This window comes from Carassius auratus, chromosome 22 (genome assembly GCF_003368295.1).
Source record: "Carassius auratus strain Wakin chromosome 22, ASM336829v1, whole genome shotgun sequence".
Lineage (NCBI taxonomy): Eukaryota > Metazoa > Chordata > Actinopteri > Cypriniformes > Cyprinidae > Carassius > Carassius auratus.
In genome coordinates this window covers 29,151,595-29,171,108 of record NC_039264.1, presented here as the reverse complement: position 1 = coordinate 29,171,108, position 19,514 = coordinate 29,151,595, and the positions used below count along the sequence as shown (strand labels likewise).

The 19,514-nt window shown below is 34.3% G+C and overlaps 1 protein-coding gene across 1 annotated transcript; it reads left to right on the top strand.

Moving 5' to 3' along the window:
• The first annotated feature begins 10,059 nt into the window (after nt 1-10,059).
• Nucleotides 10,060-18,396, top strand: LOC113040281 (uncharacterized). The gene is made up of 9 exons (XM_026198619.1): nt 10,060-10,641; nt 10,888-11,214; nt 11,421-11,473; nt 12,108-12,418; nt 13,147-13,462; nt 14,332-14,631; nt 15,326-15,637; nt 16,720-16,752; nt 17,068-18,396. The coding sequence occupies exons 6-9, from the start codon at nt 14,415-14,417 to the stop codon at nt 17,148-17,150; spliced, it is 645 nt and encodes a 214-aa protein (XP_026054404.1). The 5' UTR covers nt 10,060-10,641; nt 10,888-11,214; nt 11,421-11,473; nt 12,108-12,418; nt 13,147-13,462; nt 14,332-14,414; the 3' UTR covers nt 17,151-18,396.
• Nucleotides 18,397-19,514: the final 1,118 nt, after the last annotated feature.

The following is a 19,514-nucleotide window of genomic DNA, read 5'->3' as shown; positions in this document are numbered from 1 at the left end:
CTGTTTGTAAATATATATATATATATATATATATATATATATATATATATATATATATATATATATATATATATATATATATATATATAATATTTTATTTAATTTGCACAGCAAAATCTCCAGTGTTAATTTAACACTGAGTGTGGACTCATATAAACACTGAAGCAGTGTTAAAAGTAACACTGAAGCAGAGTTGAAGTTAATGAGATAATTAAGAAGTTAATTGAGTTATGATTGAGCATTATTGAAGACACCTGATGTTAACAAGCAGACTCACCAAAATCACAATTTGTGTGTCACCATTATAGTGGTCAGGTAGGTCTCTTATTCTGTGTTTTATTTCTGTTTCCTCGCGGATGCGAAAGTAGATGTCCTTCAGTAGATGTTATGTGTTTCTTTTTTTTCTTTTTTTTTGTACTAAGAGTCAGTTTGACTGATTTATGTGCTTTTATCCTTGTGTCTTTGTCTTTATTTGATGCTCTTACTCTGTTGCATCACACATAGTTATGCTTAATTGAAGTATTCATGCTTAAATATTTTAAAAGATTTCTTGAAATCTACTCTGTGTTCATACAAGACTTACAGATGATCTTACTGTTTAAACACGTCAATCCTTTTCGCTAAGCTTTTGTTTGTTTCTAAACTACTGTTATAACAGGAAACACATCAGACATTATTAGTATTAGGAAAATAAAATGTTGTGTGATTAATTGTTTTGTGTGATTGTGAATCACTTGTGAATCAGAATTCAGTGCATGAGACTGAGATTTCACGCTGATTTATACTGAGTTAAAACTTTTTCTTTCTTTCTTTTTTTTATTTAAGTCACTGATGAAAAGTTTACACATCCCATGTTTTCATGAGTTTTAGAGAAATATTTTATTCTGTGTTCCTGTATAAAATGCTAAAAGTGGCAATTATGTAAATAAGTGCTAAAGATCGCAGTGTGATGTAATAAACTTATTTTTGGCCGGTGTCCTGACATTTCATCCTACCCATCATATTTTCCTACACGGGTTTACTGCGCATGCTCACATCAATGTCGCGTCCTTTTTCTCACTCTAAACAACAATATTTTATGTATCTGCATTACTGTAAGGGTAGGTTTAGGGTTGGGGTAGGTGTAATCTTTAATAAAAACGCAATCTAATTGGTAGAAAATATTTATTACTGGTTTCCTGCAGCTGTATCCCTTCTAGCTACAACCGCGAATATAACACATAATTACTATATTTGCAGTACTGTAAGGGTAGGATTAGGGTTGTGGTAGGTGTAGATGTTAATAAACCATAACTTTACAGTGGAATTTTGCGTTGTCTAATTGTACTACCAACTGTTTTAGTGGGAGGTAGGAAAATCTGACAGCGTAGGACAAATCGACAGAACACCGGACTATTTTTCTTTATTATTTTAAATTTAATTCAGCGCGAACAAAAAAGACATAAAAACATCAAATCAGCATTCGTTGCAGATCGTCTGACAAAATGAATGTGTTGTATTTAAGAATAAATGCTTAGCACCGCCAAGAGTTTGCGCGATCGTTAAATCGAAGCCGAAAGTAAAACGCGCGCGATGTAAAAAAAACCGGTGTTTTTAGAGCGACTCCATGATGGGCGCATATTAGCCTAAATATCTAAACTGTTATTAGTATGCAGGGTATAATGTGTGGTGTAGTTCTCTATAGCTCTGCATCTTGCTTAAAAAAACAATAACTGGCCTTTATTTGCACTTTTAATATAGCCTAGCGAGAGAACATTTTGTTCGCACTTAATACAGCTAATAGAGTTAACTAAGACTGTTGTTTATTTTTTGTTATTTATTACTGCTTTTATTTCTATGTTCAGTTTGTGAAAAGGAGTTGAGTTAGGAAATCAATCTTTGATTAATGTACAGTTCTGAGGTCAGAAGAGACTCAACAGGAGAGAATCCAGTCAGCTGAACAAAACCTGTCACTGTGTTTGACTGCTGTAGTTTTTACTGCATATGATAATTCATACTCAGAAAGTAGAACTGATGATTAGTTACTTTTTTTCCAGTCATGCATTTGATAATTGATAATTATTTTTATATGTAAAAATCATGAGTCTCGTCTCTTGTCTTGAGTTAAGTGTTGGCATTAATAACAATCAAACAATAAAATTCGAAAAATCACAGAATCACAATTTTATAAACATTTTCACTAATGTAGATCTTCATGGCACCTTGCATGAAAGAGAAAAAACAGTGCGGAACAGCTCTGATTTACAGGAAAAGATGATATCTGGGGTGTGTATGGGCTTGAGCTTTGGATAATAATTCTTTCTATTCACCTTATTCTTCAACACGGAAGTAAACCTATAAGCCAGTCTTCTGAATCATTAGTCACTACAGGGAAATAACGTGAAGAAACATGCACTACAAACCAGTGTGTTCATAATTAACATTACACGTTAAAATAATGTGGTAAGACAAACCAATTTGTAATATGAAGCAGCAAAATCATATTACATATTAAATCATATTACATATCATATATCATTAAAAAAAATTGTACAGCAAAAACATCTGGATGCCATGAGACCGGAAGCAAGACCCATACAATTTACAGACGGCTGCGCCCACTCTTACAGGACGAATAAGGTGGATATAGGATAATTATAGGTGTAAGATAGTTATAGGATAATTATTCTTTGTATTGGGTAATTATTGGTGTCTTCTACGTACAGGATGATTATGGGACTGACTTAATTTACCAGAAACAACAGAAACCTCTAAATTCTTGTAATCGTTTTGCATAACAAAACTAACTTCCTTCTACGTTTAAGCAATAACCGCTGCTGTTAAAGACATCAAAACACCAAACATGGGTCGAATTATGTAGCTACTGTGAAAAAAAGAATTGATATCATATCATTCAAATTATGTAGGTTATTCATTATTGTTTACATGTTTATTGTTTTTACTTGTGGAAAGCAGTTGACAAAAGTAAATGATGTCTGTTTCTTTAGCACATTTCTAATTAGGCTATAATTTGGATCAATTCTCAAAACATTTTATTAATTTATTTTTTTTAAACAGAAAGTTCAGACTTCTGAAGAATTACTTCACGGTATACTTACATTTCTTATTAATTTAGACAAACTGACATGTCTTGGCACATGTGCATAAAAGATTAAGTACAATTTTCAGTTTACATGTTACACTTTTTATAAAATAATAAGTAAAAATCTATTTAGGCCACTTCAGTGTCTATTTTTACTAAAATATTATATATAAGATATATACATATTATTATTAACCCTGCCTGGTTTAAATATTTGAGAATGATAAACATAGGAATTTTTAATAAGTAATCAAATATTAGGGTACAATGATATTATTTGGCTGTGATGATTTTGTGCTTATGTAACTTGATTTAATATTTGATGCTTTTTACAATGTTCAAGGTATAACTATATTAACTGAGAATCGCTGAGGTAAAAAGATTCAACAACCTAATTTAAGCAAAAAATACGGTATTTTATGGTAAACGTGTCTAAAGGCACAATAATTAACATGATAATTAATAGATGACTGACTTTTCCATTTGTTGACATGACATGGTTAGATTCAGATAAATATAGAGATAATCACCATGTTTAGAATGAAACCACCATTTAAAAACACAATATTAATCGTATATCATATAATAAAATATAATTTATTGTTACTGCTGTAAATCTCATTCAATGATATCAGAATATTTATTTTTTAAATTATTTTATTTCTGTAAAATTAGTTTTATTTAAATATTTTTATATCTATATAGCCTAGACCTAACATATATTAATTACAGTATATTAACTTAACAAAAGTTAATACTTTTATTTATTAAAATAAGCAGACAATAGTACACTTTTTTTTCCAATTTTAACTTAGACAAAATGACTGAAAAGAGCTCTTATGTTCTTATTATAACCTCACATTAAATGACTTGTGTCATAACATAAGATTTCTAAATGGGAGAATAACATTTCTGGGTCATCAGATCACCCTGAACCAGAAATCTTTAGGCAATCTCATATTATATTATGACACTCTCATGTCATAGGCCTATATTTCCGGTTAAGGGTGCGGCAGGATTTTTTCATCAGTGATCCGTTTTTCTGAGCCTCACCCTGAACCAGAAATCCTATATTAATGCACAGCTCATGTCATATATCTCATGTCACGGACCACTGACGAACACTCAGAGAACAGAGGACTTCATCCAGAATCATCTCTATTCACTCCACTCTACATCAACATGAAGAGAGCTCTTATACTCTTTCTGTTCCCCTTGTTTGCAATCAGTAAGTGTTTTTCTAAAGATAATGAATGTGATAATAATTACTTTTCTGGGTCAATAGGTCTGGAATGATTAAAAAATGTGACGATTTTAATTGTTCTGTAATTTTGAGTGATTATAGACTATCTATAAAACCACACAGATTTACATTTTTTATTTTACTTGGTTTAAACAAAGCAACTATATTTATGTAAGGACACATGAACAAGTTTGGGTTATATGGACTTTTGAAAGTACATGAAATGACAGCCTGATTTTTTTTTTATATGTTATGTTAATGGACAATGGTAATCAGTCTATACAAAAGCACAAAATTATTATTATTATTATTATTATTATTATTAATTATTATTAATGAGAGAAATGAATACTGAATATTAACGTTAGACGAACATTCTTTATAGGTTTTCTTTTTTTTAATCATAAAATAAGGTTCCCATAAAGTTGCATGGTTGCACCTTTTCACAACATTATGCATGGTCGATGATGATAGACCTAATTCATTGAGAAGTGCAATTCTGTCATTAAATTGGGCACAAAGTAATGAGCCATGATCCAGTTTTCCTGACAAACACTGAGATGTCCATTAACAATTCACCAGATTATTGAAACAAAACAGTTGAATATGGATAGTCATACAGTTTGCTGCTTGTTTATTTGAGTTAACTCAATTCTGTTGTTTTATAGTGTTTGTTTAAGACTAAAGACAAAGTTAAATAACTATTGTATAAGTTTAATCTCTGACTGACTGACTGTTTCTGTTTTTTCATCAGGTGTTTTTGTTGAGTCAGTGTCACTGATGAAGGGAGATTCTGTAACTGATGTCACTGAAATACTGCGACATGAAGAGATTGAGTGGAGGTTTAATGACACTCGCATAGCTCGAGTGATTGAGAACAATCTCACGTATGATAATGTGCAGTTCAAAGACAGACTGCAGCTGGACAATCAGACTGGAGATCTCAAGATCAAAAACATCAGCACCACAGACTCGGGACTTTATAAGTTTGTGATCTCCAGCCCCAGAAGGACCTCAGAGAAGACATTCAGTGTCATATGTGAGTGTTTCAGTTTTTCATTTAATAACTTTTATTTGTATATCTATACTAGACAAGAATAAATGATCTCAGTTAAAACTGTTTAGTAACTGTTATAAAAGTAATGAATGACGGAGAAAATGTTTGTTTTTCAGGTTTAGGAGATTCAGGAGTGAAGTCACTGTCAGTGCTGGAGGGAGATTCAGTTACTCTGCTCTCTGGTGTTCCTGAGATACAGAGAGATGATGTGATAGGATGGAGATTTGAACAGCAGGAATCTCCTTTAGCTGAAATCAATAGAACAGCTGAAATCTTCAACACATATGACAATGTTGTTGGTGGGAGATTCAGAGACCGACTGAAGCTGGATCATCAGACTGGATCTCTGACCATCACAAACACTAGAACCACAGACTCTGGACTTTATCAACTAGAGATCAGCAGCAGCAAACACACCATACACAAGGCCTTCACTGTGACTGTCAGTGGTGAGTAACTCAATGTAATAATACATTTACTTAAATCAACAGCAATGTGTGAGTAGTTTAGATGAAAATGAACACGTTTGCACTGATTTACATGTTTAAGGCAAATAAACAATACATTTTTGGGGGCTGTTAGTTTAGTAACAGTGTTCCTCAAACTCTAGAGAATTATACTAAGTATTAAAGCAACTAAAAAAAAGTCTTATGGCAATACTTTGCAACATGGAAGGTAAGATAATATTACAATGATATTGCAAAAATAATATCACATTACAAATGTTCCGTCAGACCTGAAATGTGCCTTTCCGTGTGCTTTTGAAGAATGTCTGAGTAGCTGTTCGTCATTGTTTTTCATGTGTTGATACAGGTGAAATAAAGACAGTATTAGTTATAGAGGGAGATTCTGTCACTCTACACACTGACACTGAGAAAGTGGATGAAGAAAGAGTGTTTGGAGACATAGCTAACATCTCTGAAGGACGTTTTTCTGCATATGGTGGTCCTGATGGAAAATTTAGAGACATACTGAATAATGTCACAGCTAGGCCTATCACAAATGGTGAGTAACTCATGTCTATTAAATCTGTATCATTAAACATCAAACACATAAACACTGTCAATGAGAACATCATAATTACTGAAATTACAACAGATATGCTCTCTTGCTCTGAATCTGATTTATATTCACTATGTTTTAGCCAAGTGCAATTTGTCCAAGTGTTGAGTGTTATAGATCAGACTGACAGATACACTTACACTAATGACTGTCTGTCTTCATCTTTTCCAGATACAGGTCTGTCTCGCAACTGGATAATAGGAATATGTGCTGCTGTTGTTATTATTTTAGTGGTGCTTGCAGCTATTTCTATGATTTGTGGTTGGTGCAAACTGTTGCTGTGCTGGTGGTAAGACAACAAAAAGCAGGGCTACAGACTAGCATTTGAGAGCAGTGGCACCAGTGCCATTAAGGTCTACCGATGGGGTGTCATTACTAATGTTTTGCATTGATGTGTGCCATTACTAGTAATGTGTATTTCTTGGTAATGCAACATTTGTCAGTAAAGCATTAAGCTTCAGTTTAGAAGCATACAAAATTAGCAATATATACTATATACTCTAGCAGGAGTCACTTAACTTGGACCTTGAGGGCCGGTTAGCTCCAACCCCAATCAAATACACCTAATAAAGCTCTTAAACTTTAAACTTTCATGCAGGTGTGTTGAGGCAAGTTGGAGCTAAACTCTGCAGGACACCGGCCCTTCAGGATCGAGTTTGGTGACCCCTGTTCTATAGTATTATGTGTAACTGACCAACAACTTAATTACAACACTTAATGTGTGATTCAGTCACAAAATGAAAGGTTTGTTTTTCAAGGCACTTTATGACTTTCCTTACTTCATACACAAAAAAAGTGCAAAATTAGATTTTTTTTATTTGATATAATAGTAAAATTAATCATTTCAAGCAAATAAAAAAGCGGAAACCAATTATTAATAAGCCAATAATGCTCCTCTGCTTCTATCTACTGGTTATAGTGGTAATTAGATTTTTTTTAACATTATATTAATATTAGTATTATTATTATTATTTATTTTTCTTTTTTTTTACATAAATGTTTGTTTACCACAAAGTACATTTTGGTACATTTTACTTCTATTGATAAACATTTTCTGATATCAACTAATGAGTTTTGACTAATAGAAATTGTAAGATATGTAAAACTGATTTTATACCAGGTATAATTCTAATTAGAGATATCTCAAATTACTATTTTACTAGTGATAATAAATGAGAAATTTCTCTAACTGAATTACCACTAGTAAAAAATGTCATTTGAGATATCTCTAATTGGTGTTTGACTAGTCATAATCAAATTTAAGATATCTTTAATTCATAATTGTTTTTAAATGTAAAAAATCTGAAAGTAATGTATTACTAGTCAAATTAGCCTACAAGTTACTATCTTGGATTTTATTTTTGACTAAGCAAATTCCTCCTATTCAAAACTCATTTAAAGTTATCTGCAATTTAATTATGGATATCTAAATGGGATTTTATTTTTTTATTTTTTTAAAGGACAATCTCTTGATCTTTTTCGGGATTTAGCTTTGAGACTAGGTTGAATTTCAATATAGATATCTGGAATTAACAATGTGACATCAAAATTCCTTTATAGGTATTAAAATAGTGCATGCAAAAGCACATTTGTTAAGCCACACCTTAAACATTTTATTAACCAGTCCTAGCTTTGAAACGGTTGTCATCCGCAATTTTGTCTAAGAATTGTATAATAAAGTTCCTGCATCTTTGGTAAATGCCTTATACCCAAGTAACTAAAAATAAAGTTGGTGCACATGTAAAAGTGACATAAGGTGTGCAGAGAACACTCAATATACACATATCAATACCTTAAGTACATGTTAATGCCAGTTAAACTTGTTTTAAAACTGGTCTTGTCCATCACTCAGTTGATTTTATTTTTTATTTTTTTGGGGGTGTACACTTCCATTGTTCTCCACATGTCTTTTCCAATAAAAAATAATCAGACGAGCACTCCAGTTTTTCCGTTTTGATTGATTTAAATTCTCACATTGCTACAAATAAACATTCGGGAGACCTTTTACCATATGAATGCATCCAGATATTATTTAATAAACCCTGAAGTAATTCATTGCAATATTCAGTGTAATATTCAACAACTTGTCATTTCTTTTACTTTAATGAAAAAGAGAACAAAAGACAACCAACAAACTTTTTTTCCACATCATTGTTTTCCAAGTTTTTAAAACAAACAAACAAAAATAATGAAATACAAGAGTACATTTAAAAGAAAGGAAATGCACTGAATTGAGTCAATTCACCAAATGGGTGCCGTTTCTATCCTCAAGACATTTATATGTATAAAAATGCATGAAAATTGAAATCTGAAAATTGAAACAAATAAGCAAATTATCCATGAAGCGGTTGCTGCAAAATTAAAAAAAGTTTTTTTTTATTTTAGGTTTTTTATTTAAAAAAAAGAAGATTTTAATAGTTTAATAGTTAATTTCATAAATAAAATCACAGTTCACTTTTGGTCAAAGTGGACCCAAACACAAAACGTGTTCACTTTTTTTAACCACAGGTTAAAAAGGTTGGTTTATCATTTATCTAATTGTTTCAAACATGACATCATAAAAATAATAGCCTACACTTGATGTGTGGTTTTCCATAAAAAAAAAAAAAAATTAAATTACTCCTTGTGTGCCTCCCTAGTGATTCTTTGAATGTAACCACCATTACTTTAAAATAATCACAAGGAACTAACTGGCATTCCTTTCCCATATGATTTTTAAAAGACATGACTTTTGATAACAGGACTGAGAATGAGCATATTGTAATGCAAATAAAGATTTTAAAATGCGGGCTGAGTGTCACAAATTATGTTCATTGTCAGCCTCCTACATGTGTGCTTCTAGTAAACATCAGATATGAATATAAACAGTCTTGTAATCAACAGAGTGAAATGATCCTAGTAAAACATGAAAAAAGTAAAAGAAAACCAAACTGGATGCAAAAACACCTTCTTGCCCAAATGGTTAAAGAAAAAAAAAAGTATATAATCAAAAAAGTAACATTTAGAGTTGACATAAACTCCAAAAACAATATGGAAAAAAAGACGTGTGGGAATACATTTGTGTGCAATGAGTGTTTCTAAAATGTTTATGCTCCGAGGCAGATTGCCGGTAACAGCTATTTTAGCCCTGCTGCAAAAATAAAAATAAAATAATAATAAAAAAAAAAAAACAGTAGAAACATCACAGAAATTTAGTGGTTTTATCGGTTATAATGGGAAATGTTTTAATGGTAACTGTAATTATGTCTGCTGGTATTTGCTGGTAATTGGTCGCCTTCAATTGGTAACTTGTTAAAATCAATAAATCCTAATGGAACATGTCCCAAAACATACCCTTTTTAATGGTTAGAAGTTATTTGGTTTGTAATGATTGTAATGGTATTTGTAGCATTGTAGCAGGTTTGTATTGTTAATTCAGCAGTGAGTATAGTTTGTGGCTTGGTCTTAGTGAAATCAGGAATAGTTAACTTAACATGTAATCACGCATATTTACAGCTGAAGAAATGATGAAGCGGTTGGTTGAAAGTGAAAGTAAAGCGGAATAGCGGAAACTGGCGGCAGACATTCATAATAAAAGTCCTTCCAGTACATTGGGATTTCAGAACATACAGATGTAGGATTTAGTTTTAGCTCTGAAAAGCTTTGTGAAATACTCTCAGAGCAACAATTTAGGAATCAACAATCATCTACAATCATCGTAATTTAGAAGTAATATGCTATTTTCTTATAAACTGTTGTTGATGTGCGATCACTTGCGGGTCTGATGTGACGTAAATTCCCTCATTCCCTCTCTGTTCGTAGAGCCCTGAACGCGCTCGCTCCCCTCGGATTGTAATCTCTCTTATAGCGGAGTACCCTGTGAAGTCCACTTCGAAGGGCACTTATACTGTCGAATGGGACGCACCTAAAGTCTCCGTCACTGAAGTCGTTCTCGCTTTGCTATTTCAGATTCTGGAAACGTTAAATGTACACGGACCTCTTCGTCTTTAACAGCATATAAACCATCATGTCAATTATTTAGTCAGCGGTTCAACTGTCTCTGTTGTTCTTCTTTTGTGGATTTTGTTAACAGTCGTCTCTGTCAGTAGGTTGGGTGTGGCTCCCAAACGAGTATTAATATCCATGGAAATCAGATTTTGTTGGAATCTACAAACAATATGACTTTAAGGATACTTCTGTCTTTTTTGATAATGTGCGGTAAGTTCTGTTTATTCCATAACATTGCATCATGTCTCATGTTATTGTCTCCGTTTTACTTCTCTTATAGGTCACTTTTGTAAAAAGTGTCTGCTTCATGAATGCATGTTCTCCATAGATGCTAATAAAGATACTAATCTCCTTATTTTCTTAATTTACACCTCAGTAAGTCAAACTGTGTTTAGTAGACATTACAAGCAGTGTTGTATCAGTTCATCTCTAAGAAATGTTCTGTTTGTTCCTCAGGTGTGCTTGGCACTGAAGATGATGAAGGGAAGACTTTATCGGTGAAGGAGGGAGATTCTGTCACTCTAAACCCTGATCTCAACGAAACACAGGGGTTTAATCTGATACAGTGGAGGTTTGGAGGTGATGGCTCCACCATTGCTAGAACCGATGGGAACGAGATCTCATATGCCAATGATGAGAGATTCAGAGACAGACTACAGCTGAATGATCAGACTGGATCTCTGACCATCACGAATATGAAAAACACAGACTCTGGACTCTATAGAGTGACGATCAGCGGCAGCAAACCGATGATTAACAAGAGATTCATCGTTACGGTCAGTGGTGAGTAACTCAATACTTCTGAAGAGATGACTCACTGAGTCTGTGAGGTTAAGGATCATTATGAGGAATCAAACCATCCTGTTTGTTAAATAACAAACTTCAGTGAACAATGGCGTCAAACTGTACCTCTCAGAGGACAAAACTTACAATAGTTATTGTTATAGATCAGACACATTCATAATGACCATCTGTCTTCATCATTACAGGTTCAGGTGTGTCTCCAGGAGCTGTAGCAGGAATATTTGTTGTTTTCCTGCTGGTAAGTATTACAATTGATACAGCATGAGAAAAATCGTTTATTGTGGTTACCAGAGTGTAAATTGTTCACTGTCAGTAGTTCTACTGTTTTACAAGTTATGTCTGTGATTGATTTAGCGCAATAAATGCGTGCATGTGGGCGGGACTAAAGAAGCAATGACGTAGAAGTAGGTGTTGATTATCTTCTGCAGAGGCGGTCTTTTTTCACACTATTACATCATACTGAGACAAAATCCCAAACGACTAATTTCATCGGCTTGCTTTCAATAAAAGCTGTTTTTGGACTAACGATTTAGTTTTTGTAGTACTATGACCTCTTGGGGCTGTGACACATCAAGCTGATGGATGAAAGTGACAGCGTGTTGGTTCTGGGTTGGGCTATCGGTGAGAGAAGACCCTCTGATTGGCTGTTCAGTTTATTCAATGGGAGCGTGCTTAAGGATAAAAGTGAAATTGATAAAAGCAAGCAAAGAAGTCAAGATGGCAGAGACAGAAGGCTGTACAAACTTTAAAATCAACTTACCTACGCTTTATAAAATAAGTGTCATCTGTCGTAAAAAAATGGATTGGAATATATGGCTCATTTACTATAACAAAGTCTACTGAAGTCATTGATGATTTGTGTGTGTTGACAGATGAGAAGACTCTGATAGTGAAGAAGGGAGATGATGTCACGCTTCACACTGATGTTGATATGGAGGATATAAGTCAGATCCTGTGGACGTGTGAAGGTCTAGATGCTCGTATCGCTGAAATCAGAGACGGGACCAGAGAGACGTTTGATGCTGCTGATGGGATATTCAGAGACAGACTGATGCTGGATGAGACTGGATCCCTGACCATCAGAAACATTGAAAGAGGACACGCTGGAGTCTATATACTACAGTTCGAGCGCAACTACGGAAGAAGATGGCCCTTATACAAAGATTCAATATTATTGTCAATGGTGAGCGTCTTTTAGTGTTGTATTGATCACGCTTCTTCTTCATATATATATTGTTGTTGTTTTTTTGTTCTTGAAAGGCTAAATGTTCAGACTGCATTCAGAGTTTCTTTAGATAATATCAGTCTACAGGCCCGGTTTCACAGACAGGGCTTAGACTAAACCAATATTAAGCCATAGTTCAATTAAGACATTTAAGGAACTTTTTATTAACATGCCTTAGAAAAAACATTACTCGTGTGCATATTGAGACAAAACAAAGGCAATGATATATTTCAAGATCAGTCAGTGCAGGTTTCTTCAGTTGAAACAGCTCAGATTTATACTTTAGTCTAGGACTAGGCTTTAGCCTTGTCTATGAAACCAGGGGATCCAGTGGTGGCCAAAGGTTTTGGCAATGACAAATTTTGTGTTTTGCAAAGTCTGCTGCTTCAGCTGTTGTGGTGTTCATTCACATTGTTTCTAGATTATTGTGTAGAGTTATCAGATGCATTTTAAACAGTTGCTTAAAGCTTAATTAGCCAAAAAATGAACTTTTCACATTAAAACAAATTTCACAGTTTTTTTTTTTTATCCTTACACAAAATGACCAGCTAACATTAATTGACTAATCATATCAGAAACATGTGAAAGTGTGAAAGTCAGGTAGTTGTTCGCTGATGTTCGCATACACTTGATCTAACTTTGCTTTTGTATTTGTCTCTTTCTATGTGCTGTTGGCACAAATGAAGACAGGACTATATCAGTGATGGAGGGAGATGATCTCACTCTAAATTCTGATACTGAATTAAACAAAGATAAGCAGGTAAAGTGGCTGTTTGGAGGTATCAGCTCTATAAAGGCTCACATAGCTGAAATCAGTGGAGAGACCGGAGAGATCTTTACATATGAGGGTAAGGCTGATGGGAGATTCAGGAACAGACTGAAGCTGGATCCTCTGACTGGATCTCTGACCATCAGGAACACTGGTCCTGAACACTCTGGATTCTACGAATGCCAGATCAAAAAGGGCGGAGGGTCTAGCCACATGATATTGATGGTTCAGTGGTGAGTTTGTAGTATTTTAATTATCAATTGGATAGTTTACCCAAAATTTGCTGTCTATTTTTTCCCCCTCAGGCCATCAGATATTTAGGTGACTTTTCTTCAGCAGAACATTAAAGATATTTATATATTTTTAAAATTTTTGATAAAACCGTGGTCTTTGTTGATTCATATAATGCATGACAACATCTACTATTTCTCTTGAGAGTCAAAAAAACACATTATTACCTCTAATCAACATCGAATTTTCAATCATACTTACATCATCAGGTAAAAATCGAGTAAATGGTGTTAAAATATTATTGTGGACAGGTTTCAAGTTTCTTGCATAGACCTGTTGTTTCACTTCATAAGACCTCAATGTGTGATCAGGGAATTAATTTAGTTTTGCCTTTATATGTTTGCATGCATTGACTTGAATCACCAAGGACCACAGTTTCTGCTAAAAATGTGCTACTGAAGAAAAACATCACCTGCATCTTGGATGACCTGAGGGTAAATTAATTTCAAAATGTAATTTTTGGGTGAACCCTCCCTTTCAGAGTTTGTTCTTTAGATCATTTCTTTAGAAGTCTGTGATTCAAGTCTGAAAATCTCCCATTGAACTATATAAAGACTATTCCGTTGCTGATTCACTTTTATGAGTTTTTCCGTCAGCTTTTATTTAGATCATCACTCTGTCTCTTTATAAAGCTCACTTGGATTTATGGTTTTGTCTCTGAGTCATCAAACTAAAGTTGAGAAAGTAATATGAAGTTTCTTGTGATAATCTAAATTATCTTTATGAAGTAACAACGAGCTATGCTGCTCGCATGCACGCACTTGATCTAACGACAACACTGTTTTTCTGTGTTGTGTTGTAATAAATGCAGAGAGGACGATCTCAGTGGAGGAAGGAAAGAATGTCACACTAGAGATTGATTCAGAAATACAGAAGGATGATCAGATTCTGTGGATGTTTGGAGTTGAAGAGACTCTCATAGCTCAAATCAAAGGAGAGAACAGAGAGACGCATGATGTTGCTGATGAGAGATTCAGAGACCGACTGAAGCTGGAAGACTCTGGATCTCTGACCATCAGTAACATCACAACTGAACACACTGGAGCCTATAAAGCTCAGATCATCAGCCGGGGAACAACCTCATACAAGAAATTCAAGGTTGCTATGCTCGGTAAGTAACTGTCTTTTAAAATGCACATTAGCATGAACAGATTTACTACAGATTTACACTAAACTGAACTCTAAATGTAAATGTGCATATAATAGTGTGTTACTGTAATTTGAGATTTCTTTTTCTTCCTAAAGCTGGCAATAAGCAGGAGCATTTTTGAACACTTTCATAAAATTATCCAGAATATTTTGTAGTATGGATATCTGAATATACATTAGCCTACATATAAAGAAAGAACAGAGCCTCTGGTTATAAACAAAGGCAAGAAATCATTGTATTCTCACTTCAAGCAATATTGTCTTTTCAGCACTTAAATGCGGGTAATTTTCAATGACAGAAAAGTAAGGTGCAAAAATTGCATTTCAGAACCATGATCAAAACATAGATTAAGTAGAATGAGTCCATCAACACTGCTAAATTATACATATTTATATACTTCTTTGTGGATTTGACATTTGATTCTGTAATTTTAGGCATATTTAATAATGCTATCTGATGAATGCTTTAGCTTACGTGCATTAAAAATCCTTCTACTACTAGTTTCTGCTTCTTTGCTTGTTTTTGGATCCAGAGATGCTGTACTACTGCAGAAGATGCATAATAGCGCCCCCTACCTTATAACAGTTGCAAGCTTTACGACGCTTTGTTATAATCTCCTCATTTCTCTGTTTCTATGTGCTGCTCTGATATACAGCGGAGTATTTGCCAGTGAGGAAGGTAGATGATGTTACGCTACACACTGACTCTAAAATCCAGAGATGCGATCAGATACGGTGGATGTTTGGAGACAAGAATCTCATAGCTGAAATCAAAGAAGGGACCGGAGAGATGGCTACATATGATGATGTTCTGGAGGGGAGATTCAGAGGCAGACTGAAGCTGGACGAGCAGACCGGGTCTCTGACCATCACAAACTTCAGAACAGATCACACTGGACTCTATAAAATGAAGATCAGCAGAAGCGCCGGAAAGTGCAAGAACAAGAGTTTTGATGTTTTTGCCAGAGGTGAGTCCCTGCAGTCTGTGTATTAATGATCGCAGTTCTGCCTCATACAAATCTGACCGTATATACCGTGGCAATAATATAAAATGTCTAGCATTGGAGATTTTGATATTTCATTTTTAATCACATATATCCATACAGTATATAGCATGGTACTACTTAAAGTTATTGACAGGTTACAGTTATAAGAAAACATGCCTGAATAAGAAAATAAAGAGCAGGACGTTTTAAGATAACTATATTTTTAGCAATGTAAACTAATGTATATTTCTTTGCTGAGGTCACCATTGCTTTGCGTAATTAATTATCATTAGAGATGTTCCGATACCCTTTTTCTCTTCCCGATACCGATTCCGATACCTGGGGTCAGGGTATCGGCCGATACCGAGTACTGATCCGATACCTGAGTGTGTATCTGTATATACAGCTGCATATACTACTAGCCCGGTGTAAATTGCTAGAAATATTTTTTGGTGTGCTTCAGACGTATCCCTTAATAAAACATGACCAAATACATGGTGAACTACTGTATTTATTGCAGTATTTGTATTATCTGACATGAATTTGACAGTAATATTATTTATTTTCTTAAGCGAAAAAGAACTTCAAATGCAGCCAAAAATCGAACACCGCGAACTAAAAAAGGTATTTTAGTTTTACAATATAACTGTATAAAAAACTGCAACAAATAAGTCTAGGAATATAAAAAAATGAGATATTAATCAGATAATCTCTTTACAACAAAAAAGTGAAAAACAAGCTACAGTCTAGGCATAATTATTATTATTAATAGAGACGTATTATTATTACTACATAGAGACATAGCTAAATCTACTGTAGGCTACAACAGTAGCTTAATATATTGTCAATTTACGCACGTTAAACTGAACATTTATTTTCTGAACATATAATTTATAGCCTTATGTTGTTCTATTGTATTGTTTGTGTATGTACTCTGCTTCTTTGTTCTTTTTTTGAACAACAAAAATCACTATTTTGTGATATGTTCTCGAGAAAGACTTGATCTAATGGCAACATGTTCTTCGTGTTTCTCTGCGTCTGTGTGCTGCTGTGACCAAACGAAGTGGCGATGGTATCAGAGGATGAGGAGATGAACGGTAAGATTCTGTTGTTTGTGCCGAATATCTTTAACTTTAAAACAATATCATGATCTGATGAGTGTGATGTGGCTTCATTCTGCTGATTCATTCATATTACAAACACAGTGTTAATGCATGTAAATGAAGAGTTTGTATAAATCTAACCTATCAAATGAGTCAAATGTGCTACTGGTAGTGTGTTGGATGATTTTGTACAGTGTGTTGAATCTTAGTTTTGACATCTCATATACAGTATGAGTACATGCAGATCAGATCAGTTCATCTTCTCTATTAATTAGTCATTGTCTCTGTGTTTTCTGACTGATTCAACAGAAAATGGAGTAAATGAATCTTTGACTGTAGTGAAGTCGCTGCTTAATGGAGATAATCTGGATCTAGTGAATGAGCAAAACTAACATCATCAATATTTGAGCTCCAGCTACAACAATGCAACATATTTCTGGCCTTTTTGAGCTTCTGGAATTCGTCCAGAGAAAGTAAGAGTTGATCCGTGTCCTTTGGTTTTACATGAACTGGGAAATGTACTGATAGAACCCATCCCAGACAACAAGCAGTTTCAGCCCAGATCCGGCCCACACATGGATTTCACACGGGCCAGATGTGGGCCGCATCTGGGCCGAAACAAGATCATATATGGCTTTTAAATATATATATATTACCACAGCAGTATTTCTCTAACCATTGTATGTGCTCTCTTATGTAACAATTAACACCAGGTAAATATTCATGTTTAGTTTTGGGGTCAGAACACCTGACCTTCTCGACTGTGTGAGACGATTCAGAAACATCTCTGACCATCAATGCATCCGACACTTATGTTGTTGAAACTAATCAACTACTTATTTTACTTTTAAATTGTGATTGTTGTACCTTTTGTCTACTGTATTAAGTGAACTTAAATGTTATCTAAAGATATGTTCTGAAGTGAACCAGAAGTGAACTGGATGTGAATGTAGAACTGAATCATATCTGAATGTGTGTTCATGCCGAAGCACTTAAATTAGCCTTTGATCTTAAAAAAAAAAAATAAAGAATTATTTCTGTCCTCTAGATACAGTTAAAAAAACAACAACGTAAAACTACAATTATTCTTTAGTTGTGTTAGACATACTGTAATAATGGTTTCAACTGGAATATTGCATGTTCGTGACAATTTTAGAAAAGTAAAGTTGCTCAAGCCAAGAAGCTTCATAGATGCACTTCATCTTAACGAACTCCAAATGACAGTAGAAGTTTTAAAAAAGCTTTGAGTAAAGAACCCAATTTTATGCATATTTTTTTATAATAAGGCATCATTGCTTATTGTAATTTGTGAATAAAACACTGAAATGAAGTTAGAACAATGAAATTAGAGAAATCACCTGTCATCGAGAAAACCTGTCTGGTTGGATCCACAGTCAGAGGATATGACAGCCAATCCGGGATGGAGCGATGATTCTGTCCTCCTGACTTCGACCTTCCTCGACGACACTGGTCAACGCTGAAACGGTTTCAGACGGGACAAGGTCAGTGTGCAGTCAGTGGTTCACTGATCTCACACCCATATTTCATTCAAAATAGATCAGAGAAAACATGAATGAATATGACAATTTTTCTATATCCCTCACCTCCAGGTATTTTAATAAATGGTGCTCACTATAGCTTTATTGCTCATCCAACTTCTCAAAACAACCAAATGCTTGCTCTCCAATATTGCATTCTGGTGGATGAGATAAAGTTGTGATATATATATATATATATATATATATATATATATATATATATATATATATATATATATTATGCATTTAATTTTTCATTTTTGCATATGTTCTATTAGATTAGTGAAATTTGTACTTTAGATGATCGTAGTTTGTTAATTTTTTCGCTGTATTGTTATTGTTTGTTGCTGTTCAAGTTTTTCTAACTTCAAATGATGCATCTGTTAAATAGGTCGAAATCAATATACAGGTCCTTCTAAACAAATTAGCATATTGTGATAAAAGTTCATTGTTTTCCATAATGTAATGATAAAAATTAAACTTTCATATATATTTAGATTCATTGCACACCAACTGAAATATTTCAGGTCTTTTATTGTTTTAATACTGATGATTTTGGCATACAGCTCATGAAAACCCAAAATTCATATCTAAAAAAAATTGCATATTTCATACGACCAATAAAAAAGTGTTTTTAATGCAAAAAAAGTCAACCTTCAAATAATTATGTTCAGTTATGCACTCAATACTTGGTCGGGAATCCTTTTGCAGAAATGACTGCTTCAATGCGGCGTGGCATGGAGGCAATCAGCCTGTGGCACTGCTGAGGTGTTATGGAGACCCAGGATGCTTCGATAGCGGCCTTAAGCTCATCCAGAGTGTTTTGTCTTGCGTCTCTTAACTTTCTCTTCACAATATCCCACAGATTCTCTATGGGGTTCAGGTCAGGAGAGTTGGCAGGCCAATTGAGCACAGTAATACCATGGTCAGTAAACCATTTACCAGTGGTTTTGGCACTGTGAGCAGGTGCCAGGTCATGCTGAAAAACGAAATCTTCATCTCCATAAAGCATTTCAGCAGATGGAAGCATGAAGTTCTCCAAAATCTCCTGATAACTAGCTGCATTGACCCTGCCCTTGATAAAACACAGTGGACCAACACCAGCAGCTGACATGGCACCCCAGACCATCACTGACTGTGGGTACTTGAAACTGGACTTCAGGCATTTTGGCATTTCCTTCTCCCCAGTCTTCCTCCAGACTCTGGCACCTTGATTTC

What these genes read in the sequence shown, in the direction of transcription:
- LOC113040281 (XM_026198619.1), top strand. Translation starts at nt 14,415, where the DNA reads ATGTTTGGAGTTGAAGAGACTCTCATAGCTCAAATCAAAGGAGAGAAC. An exon ending in TTTTGATGTTTTTGCCAGAG is followed by an intron (nt 15,638 to 16,719) that starts GTGAGTCCCTGC and finishes GACCAAACGAAG; the next exon opens with TGGCGATGGTATCAGAGGAT. An exon ending in AGAGGATGAGGAGATGAACG is followed by an intron (nt 16,753 to 17,067) that starts GTAAGATTCTGT and finishes CTGATTCAACAG; the next exon opens with AAAATGGAGTAAATGAATCT.